Source organism: Python bivittatus, unplaced genomic scaffold, assembly GCF_059951505.1.
Source record: "Python bivittatus isolate LINGU-HERP-01145 unplaced genomic scaffold, Pbiv_v1 ctg000270_np1212, whole genome shotgun sequence".
Lineage (NCBI taxonomy): Eukaryota > Metazoa > Chordata > Lepidosauria > Squamata > Pythonidae > Python > Python bivittatus.
This window is the reverse complement of record NW_028277050.1, coordinates 3,357,422-3,366,690: the sequence shown is the minus strand read 5'-3', so window position 1 is coordinate 3,366,690 and position 9,269 is coordinate 3,357,422. Positions and strand designations below refer to the sequence as shown.

Below are 9,269 nucleotides of genomic sequence, written 5' to 3'. Positions count from 1 at the left end.
CAAAGAGTGAGGTAAATTATCACAGCAACCAACTGCCAAGGACCAAGTGCCAGCCCCAGACCTGCCTCCCAAGGGACTGGCAGAGAGAGCAGCCCTGACCTCTCTTCCTTCTCCTGAGAGACTTGGCTGAAGCTGCCATAGCTAAAGATGAAACAGGGTCCTGAGCAGAGAGGACAAAAAGCCAGGAATCTTGTCTAAAAGATCCTTTTGGGGAGGGAGATAAGGAAACAGGTCGTTAAGGAAACAAAGGGAAAAATGTCACTGGAACCAGACAAAGGAAGTTGGGCCTGAGGGCATGGAACCGCTCCCCCCCCCACCCCCCATCCCACCAACAGCTACCACACTTGTAAATTTACAAGGCAAAAGTAGCTGCCAGTCTTGTGAATCCACACAGCAAGGACTTTGGGGGATAAAAGGGGTCCTGAATCCCGCCCACTTTTTAAGTCATCTTTGGATTTAGACTTGGCGGCTTCCTTCCCTCTAGCTACTGCCTCGCAGCCTGGTTGAGAAGGATGTGGGTAAGTGTCGGTGAGTGTCTGCGCATGTGTGAGAAAGAGCAAATGAAGTGATTTGTACGTGTCCCTAATTATTTCCTGGCTGTTGACCAGGGCTGTGCGTCTTGTCTGCTCTAGCTGCCCTTATCTGGAAAACCCAGGTAGAAAGCAAGGGGCGGCTTACAAGATCCGCACGCCTCAACAGGCTGCGATGGGTTACAGAGTGACCATAAGCCGAACCTGGAGGGAGCGCCTGTAACACTCCACTCTTACTAGTAGTTCAACCCCAATATTCTTGCTGATTTTTCCAACATGTTTACCCTTTGATCAGAGGCAGACCGATGAAGAAACAGAATGGAGTCAACCCATGAAATAACCTAAGCAACATGGTCAAAAGTAGCATTTCACTGTTTATTGAACAACTTTAACACATCAACAGCCAACTTCGGGTGAACGTTGCTACAGGGAAGGCAAAAACCCCACGGGCCGAGCGTAACGGCACACTATGGGTAAAATTCCTTCCCAGCCCCGTCAACCGGCGACTGACTTTTGTCCATAGCAAGGGGATGGTATGGCACCCTAGCGGTCTTTCTCTGCGGTGCTGCAAGATGTTCTTTGCTGCGGGAGGAAGAGCTGGAATTCCTGAAAAAGAGAGATCACGCAATCGGTTTCTCTGCTCACAAGCCTGGCTTCGACCTTAACTGGTAGAAAGCCCACAAGTGGACATTCCTCCCTTCCTTGGAAGGTCCTCTGCTTTTGGCCCGCACCTGAACAAAGTGACTCAGGCCATGGCGAGTGCCCTCCCATCAGAGGAAACTCCTGGCCCTCTTCCCCTGCTTCCCCTCCATTAGCCTCCACCCTACACCTGAGGCACTTGTTGCCCAGCTTCCCTCACCGGTCCATCAGGCGGAAAGGCCTTCATACTCAGGGGGGTACCGTGGCCGCCTACAGCCTGCCACCAAGCGCCGGAGGGCAGCCACCAGCCCCTCTGGAGCGTGGAGGGAGAAGGCTTTGTCCACCAAACCTTTCGTAACACAGGCGACTCGCCTGACTGCAGGGTCCTGGTCCCCAAGCAACCTGTCCATATCTGCAAAGATAAACATTAGACCAGAGCTTCAAAACACATCCTGCATAACTCCTTCCTTCCTTCCTTCCTTCCTTCCTTCCTTCCTTCCTTCCTTCCTTCCTTCCTTCCTTCCCTCCCTCCCTCCCTCCCTCCCTTCCCTACACTGCTAACCCAAAGCTGTTCCTCTTTTCCCTTTGCGCAGGCATTGCTTACGAGCAAGGTAGATGGGAACCGTCCCTCCAATGAGGAGGCTGCGGTGCTGATGAAGCAGGTGACCTGTAGAGGAAAGGAGGGAGAAAAACACACCACTGACCCTTTCAAAGCCGACTTCCCAACTGAACGCAGCCGTAACCCCAGCATTCCCTCCCCCTTTGATCCCGGGGGAAAGAAGAAGCTCCGTTACCAATGAACATAGCAGCCGTTCTCCTCACTGAAGCCTGCTTGCTCTTCAAGTACAAAAGGCAGGTGAACACTTCCAGCTCCAGCTGCCCCTCTGACATGGGGAACCGGATCTAGGAGAAGAGGCAGAAAGACAGAGGTGGGAGATCACCAAGTGCTCCATACGCCACCTCTGCCTCTCACCCCTAGAGGGGAATGGAAGCCAGAGAAGGGCTCCTACCAGGCGCTTGGCGATTTGATGGAGCAGCTCCTGCAAGCTGTACGTCCCCCTCGCCAGGAGGGTGCCCCCGAGGTGCCACCAGAGAGCTTCGGCCAGGTGCCGCAGGGTCTCTTTTGCTGCCTTCAAAAGAAGAGAAGAGAAAAAAGCTGATTCTGTTCTTCTCCTGTTTTCCTTGAGTCAGTCAGGTAGCCAAGCTGTAACCCTCTTTGCCCAAGCGAGCCGGGCCCTCACCTCCGCCACCTTCTCCTCAACATCTTCCACGTGCATCAGCACTGCCACGAGGGTGTGGATGGTGGTTGTCCCCTTGAGATCTTTCCAGTGCTGCTGAAGAGGCCAGATCTGTTTCAGGGCTGCCCATCGGATAATTGCCGCCTCCTACAAAGGGAAAGGAAAAGGAAAAGGGTCTCCTGTAGCCTGGCAGTTAAGGTTTCCATTGACTTTCTCCTCCCCTCCCAAGGAAGGAGAAGCTGAGGACTCACGTGGTGGAAGAGCGAGCAGTACTGGGCAGCCAAGGAGGCATTCAGGGGAGTCCAGACATCCTCCACTGTCTGGAGGCCGAGCTGGTCCGCCAAGCCCAAGAACTCCAAGGTGATGGCAGGGCTGGAACTGCCGAGCCCACTCAGGACTGCCTGGCAGAGCTCCTCGGGGCTCATAATCTACAAAGAAAATGGGAGATCTGAAAGATTTTCCCCCAGTGAAAGACAGATGACAACCCTGCCCTTTTCTGATCACCGCTGGGGATCTTAGCTAGCAATCTCCTCTTAACCGAGCAAGACCAAAGTGAAGATGGAATGTGACAGCAGCAAGCCATCATCATCCCAAGACTGCATAAAGGAAGATATGCCACCTCCCCACCTGCTCGGGCAGCATCCAATGAACTGAAGAAGATTGGGGGAAAGATGACACTTTCACCACCAGGACCTCAGGGGACGTCTCTCCTCCTCAAATTGAGAGTGGTGTAAGGAGGAGGAGCACAACAGTTGCTCATGGCGGTCCCCACCCTGTCCCAGAAATGCCAGAACTGAGGGCTATTTTCCTTATGATCTGTCTTTCCATCTATTTCACCAACTCATTTCCCTGAGAACTTCATGACACGGAAAAAAGTCTTGGACTGGATCTTGCCTAGACTAGAGGGGTTAGATCTCCTCCCGGGCTAGAGAAGCTCTGTATTTGCCTATGCCCTGTGGGCAAGGGCCACTTACCACCTTGTAGTTCTCGCAGAGATGGAGAAGACCCTTCCTGCTCAGCTGCCGAATGGTCAGGCTAGGGTGTTCCAACCAAGCCATTAGCAGCTTCCAGGTCTTCTCCACGGGGACTTGGCTCTTGTTGTTAGTCAGCAGGTGAAACAGAGCAGAGAAGTAGAAGGCCCGTCAGTGGCTGGACGAGGAAAGAGAAGGAGTCAGCTTCACTGGGGAGAAGGTGCCCAAAGGTACGCCAGGAAAAATGCTTCCCCCTTGCTCTTTGGAGAAGCAGGAACATGCCTCTAGGCTCTCCTTTAGCTGCAGGGAAAGCAAGAGAGATCGCTTTTGGGGCTTCATCCTTCTAAGTGGGACCTAAAAGTGGCCGGGGTCGACTCTGGCTTTCTCCTCCGCATCACCCCTGTCAGCCAACTCCCATTGCCTCCCTGGCTCAGAATCCTACGGAATAAGGTGGGGATTTTCCTACCTCAACAAAGAAGGCCACCGCTGCAGCTGAATGCTCCTTTGCCTCTTCCTTCTCCAAGACAGAGGCCAGATGTCTCTGGAGGCTGCACGTGGCAGACGAGGTCTCGATGAGGGTCCTGCAACACACCAAGGCTCTTTTGAGAAAAAACCATCAGATGGACAGGCCAGGGTGGGCTCGAAGAGCAGAAGGAAGGTTCTCTTTGGGGAGAAAAGCGTCCCTTTGCCCTCTGACTTACGTCACCAAGATGGCCACGCCATGGAGGCAGCGGCTGGGGTGGCACAACATATCCCTGCTGGTCTCATCCAGGAACAGGTGTGCCACCTTGGCCAGCAGCACCTGGATGATGTCAACCGTCTCCCTGGAGAGGAGAGAAGGCCAGAGTCACCAAGGCACGATCCCACAGTCTAAGGGCAAAAGAAATGCTTTGTGCTATGCCCACGGGGAAGCTTCCCTCCCCAGGTTCTCTCCCTCCTTTCCCTGGAAGGCCACAAAAACAGCAGATAGGGGAGGTAGCTCTAGGGGAACCTTTCTTCTTCCTTGCAGCCGTCCACCACTCCCTCCACCCCACCCCAGCAGCATTTGGAATTTTCTTCCGTTTCCTTAAAGCTTCGGGACAGACCTCATGAGAAAAGCCAGGCGCCTAAGCTAGGAGCACTGTGTGTGTGAGAGCTTTGATTCCTGGAGTGGGGGGCTATGCAATACCATGGCCTATCTGAGGGGAGGTCTTGCGGGGCCACAGATTCACTCCCGTACCAGAAATGCTGCTTGGGCGTGCGAAGGAAAAAGGAGGAGGAACTCAGAAGCCCAAGAAGGAGAAGGAGGTTTCTCCTTCCCAGTGCCATTGCTTACTCTAGAGGCCAAAGGTCCCCTTCATGGGCCGATGTATTCTGCTGCCTGGCGCTTTTGATGATGACATCCACCAGGCAGAGCAGAACGTCGGGGAACCAAGCCTCCAGCACCACAGGACGCTCCCCGGACCAGACAATCCTCCCAATGAGCCTTATCGTGCTGGCCTGGGGAGAAAAGGAGAGTCTGCCTCACCAACAGAGCTCCTAAGGCAAGTTGGCTAATGGAGCCAACCCTGCCTCTCGGTAGAATCGCTCTCTCTGCCAACCTCACCACCCAAACTTTCCTTCCCAAGCTCCTTCTCAACTGGATTCAAGAAGTGCCTTCACATTGGCCTGCGGGGAGCCCACAGACACAGCTGGCACCATGAGGGAGAGGTTGAAGTCTGCACAAGTGGTACAAGAGGACCACCTCCTTCCGAGCTGTACCCCCTACCGTAGCTGCAGGAAGAGGATGGCTGGACTGTTCCTCTCCTTGATGTGGCCAAGGGATCTCCTTCACCTTGGCCAGGAGCAGGGACAGGACCACATCTCCGCTGCAGTACGGCGAGGTGACCACGGCCCATAGAAGCTCGCTGCAGGTGCTGGAAAGAAAATCAGGAGGAGACCACGTTGGACCCTTCTGTCCATCCCAGGTCCACAGGGAGAAATACGGAAGGGTCGGCCTGATGTTGGAAGGGTCGGCCTGGAACTCAAGGGAGGAAGAACCGACACCCCTGCCTACCTCCACGGGAGCTCTAAGAGGCGGTACGTGGCCAGTTGCAGGTTCTTCTCGGCCACGGCATCTAGGGAGGGCAGGACCTGGCTCTCTCCAAGGGAGGGGGTAGAGGCCAGGTGGATGATTTTATTCAGCTCTTCCTGCATGTGCAAGGGAGAAAGAAAGAGGAAGTGGAAGGGGATGGTGAGAGGCCAGTTCCTCCAGGTGAGGGCTGAACTGGAGGTTCCAGGAATAGGTCCGTCTCTGGGGAAGCCTTCAGTTTAACCCTGGGTGTCACACCTTACCCAACATATCTGCAAGGAGGCTGTCTCGGTCCACTCCCAGGTCCGGTCCCAGGTTTTAGGAGACCTTTTTTCTGGGGACCTGCTGTTGAGCAGAGAGATACAGGATGATTAGACCTAGATAAAGGGTCAGTTTGTGGAAAGGGAGTTATCTCTAACTAATGTTCTGGAGGAGGACAGAGGAGTAAAGCTCAGATAGAACTGTGCAGGATCCAGCCAAGGGCCCCTCTGTTCCCTGGACAGGTCTCTTTGCCATCAACTGGTCAGGTGACATTTTGTCTCACACCCACAGCACACCAGCTTCCCTGGAGGTCCTTCACTCTATTGTGAGAAGAGACGAGAAGCATTTCTATCCACAATAGCCACCACCTCGCAAGGCTTCCATCAAACGCTGTTTTAAAGAAATGAGTGGAAAAGCCCCAATGTCTTTCCGTGGTGAGCTCTAGGGGAAGGGTAGCAGTTCCTCAATGATTCTACACCCAAAAATAGGGCACCTCTCCAAAATGAGACTCGGGTCCCGGGCCTCGATCTTCATGCGTGCATCTCATAGAAATCTATCCCTCCCCTCTGCAGACATTACTCGTAGCCTTTTTTATTCAAGACAGTACTACAGCCATCTTCTTGGGGGTGTCAGAATCCCTCAGCTGAGAGCAGTACCTTGCCCGATTGGGAACCGTCTCCACATCTTCCAGGCTGTGGGTCCTGGAAGTGCACCGGGCTTGCATCGAGTCCTGCAAATGACATTCATTCGTATTAAGAGATAAATGCAAAGCTCTCTGAACCCCAGTAGGATGGCTAAAGCCTAGGGCACAAGCTTCAGCCCCCTAGGAAGAGCCCCTTCAGAAGCTGTAATGTTAAGAGGATATTGCTTCCAGAATAAGGAGCGGCTGTTCTCGGAAGAAGCTATGCTCAAAGTCAGGTGCTTGCCAATCTTTTCGCAACGACTCTTCCACCATTTGGAAGACGGATCCCTCTCTCCTTTTGCCTCGGAGGGGGACAGGAAAAGAGGGATGGTGAGGCACTCAGCCCTTCCTCAATCACCCTTTCGTCATTGGATGTCCCTCCACCAGCCGTGACCTGACATCTGGCAGCTAGTTAACAAGCCGCCTATCTGGAATCTTGCACTGGGGACAGGGGAGAAGCCAGGCAGGGAGGCCAGGGGAGAAGGAGACGAGTCCACTGCCAGTCCCTGCCCTCGGATGCCCTTTCCAGAGGGTGGGCCAGGGGGATGGGATATCTAAAGGAGCCAGGGAAAATGGAGGAGGAAGAAGCAGGACCATTGAGGAAGAGGCTCCTCAATCCAGGAGAGGCGGAAGTGTCAGGAGGAGGTTCAGAGTAGCTGCCTCTTAAATGTGCCAGGGAGAATTACACAAGTGAAGCTGGAGGATTGCTATGAACTGTTCTTTCTTGCCCTGCAAGCCATAAAGGCCTTTCCAGAAATCCCAGGGGCTCCTGTTCTAGAGTTGCCAGCCTGGCCGGGCCTCCCAGGGGAGAATTCCTCCCTTCCACCCTGGACCTGAAACATGAACTCCCACTGGCCACATTGCCAGACCTTCCTTACCCATGAGGTAGAAGAGACGTCCGCATCGTAAGAACTGCCCTGCTCCTCAGGTCGTCCCTGTGCCGCCTCGGCCCTGATCGGAGGAAGAAGGTGAGATGTGGAAGAACATCCAGCTAGCTCAGCCTCCCCTTTCCAAGAGCAGCCAGTCTTCCTGTCAGCCTTTTTTCCCCTGCAAGCCCCTTGTGGACAGGAAGCGGTCGGGGGGGCAGAGGCTCCTGCAGACCCTTGCGGCCTGTCAATGGTGCTCCGCCATGCCCAGGGTTTGGGAGAGGCCTTTGTGCCTGGTAGGTGGCACAGGAAGATCTCCCAGCCTGGTGCTGAGAGAGGCAGGTGCTTCGTAGGCGGTCTTGAGACCTCGTTCCCTCATCAACAGGGCAAAGGCCCCAAACAACCTCCTTCGGAACCTAAACAAGGATGGTGGCTCTCCCAGGGCCAGTAGTGGCCAACCCTTGGTAGCCTTTAGCCTCTGCCTTTCATGTGGGAAACTGTCTGATTGTGAGCAACACAAGAGCACAAAGCAACACAAGAGCATAAAGCACAGAGCGGGGCCAGAGGTGCCGACTTGCTTCTCTGCTGGGCCTCTTGGGCACTTTGACCCTCCTTTCCCCTTCGGGCCACCTCCACCTGGTATCTTCCGCCCACCAATTAGCAGGCCCAAGTCCTGTCCCCTCAGAGGAGAATTTCCCTTCTTTCTGCCAGCCTGGGGGCCATGGGTCCAAAAGTGGCAAAGGAGTTGGGGGGGGGGACGCACAAGAGGGGTGGGGCAGCCTTGCCAGTGTCTTTCAAAGCCACCTCCCCTCTGGCCTCCATGTGAGGACTGTGGCAAACTGGGGCATCTCCGAGGGAGCAGAGATGGGTCTACAGGGCAGACCAGTTGCCTGGCACCGAGTCTGGGCCAGAGGGGCCTCTCTGGAGGCAATGGAGCAGAGCCTTTAAGGACACTGGGTTTGACCAAAACCTCTTTCACAGCACATTTGGATATGGTAATTTTAAAGAGATTTTTGGACACGCAGGAGGGAAAAAAAGCCACTCGGTGAGTCACGCTTCATTCCAGACTCCTCTGCCTGTGCAGGCCCCAAAGCCTTTGAGCCCTTCCTCTTGGGCAGCTGCCACAACATCTTCACCCTCCGAGGTGCCTCCTACCTTGACGGATTGGGACTCATTTCCCACTCAAGGCCCCTCAGATATCTGGCCTTGTCTGACACCAACATTACTTCTGAGGAATCCTAAAAGTACAAACCAAACAAGGTCAGGGGCATCTGGTAACCGGATTGCAAAGAAGATTGCACCAACTGCAGATGCAACCATCCTCGGTTAACCCACGTGGAGCTTTCGGTGGGAAAAGGAGCTGTGAGGACACGTTGCTCTTTCTTTGCTGACCCCTTTCCCAAATCCACCCAGGGAGCTAAATGCCAGACTTGCAGAGCCCCCCGTCTATCTCAGCTAGCTGAAACCACTGGGCATCTGGCAGCGCTGGGCGATGGAAAGCAGCGGAGGGAGGATGAAGGAGGAAAACAGAGAGCGGGAGTGCACTTCCGACAGATAGCCTGTCCTTTCCAGAGTGTGTCCGTAAATGTCACTCCAGCCTCCACCACCGTGCCCTCTGCCTGCTGCGTATCTTCAAACCCACAGAGATGGGGCTTCTGCCATCGCAAGGGCGAACAGCTGGTCATGCCTTACCGGTGCAAAGGAGATCTCCTGTAACATGAAGAGCCCCTGGCTCGTCAGCTCTGGTTCCTCATCACTGGGGAGAGATTGAAGGGCCCAAAGATCAAGATTAGCCACGGACCCTCTTTCAAGCGTGGCCACACAGATGCTATAAGAGCCTGTCAGCCAGTTCACTTGGTGACCTTTTTTCCCTTGCAAGCCCCTTCTGTACAGGAAGCGGGGGGGGGGGGGTGTTCCGCCATGCCTGGTACCTGGCAGGCGTCCCTGGAAGGTCTTCCACCATGGTGCCCACAAGGCAGGAACATGGGCACCTTTTCAAGATGTTCTGTCAGGAGAGGGGAGGAGAAAAAGG

At 54.5% G+C, this 9,269-nt stretch overlaps 1 protein-coding gene across 1 annotated transcript; it reads right to left on the bottom strand.

The window, feature by feature from the left end:
* Positions 1 to 1,396: 1,396 nt before the first annotated feature.
* LOC112543216 (maestro heat-like repeat-containing protein family member 6) lies at positions 1,397 to 5,058 on the bottom strand. The gene is made up of 11 exons (XM_088138621.1): positions 5,020 to 5,058; positions 4,694 to 4,857; positions 4,080 to 4,202; positions 3,845 to 3,959; positions 3,382 to 3,501; positions 2,659 to 2,835; positions 2,411 to 2,554; positions 2,180 to 2,299; positions 1,964 to 2,072; positions 1,774 to 1,836; positions 1,397 to 1,581 (listed from the first exon to the last, which is right to left on the bottom strand). The coding sequence occupies exons 1-11, from the start codon at positions 5,056 to 5,058 to the stop codon at positions 1,397 to 1,399; spliced, it is 1,359 nt and encodes a 452-aa protein (XP_087994747.1).
* Between the last annotated feature and the right edge of the window lie 4,211 nt (positions 5,059 to 9,269).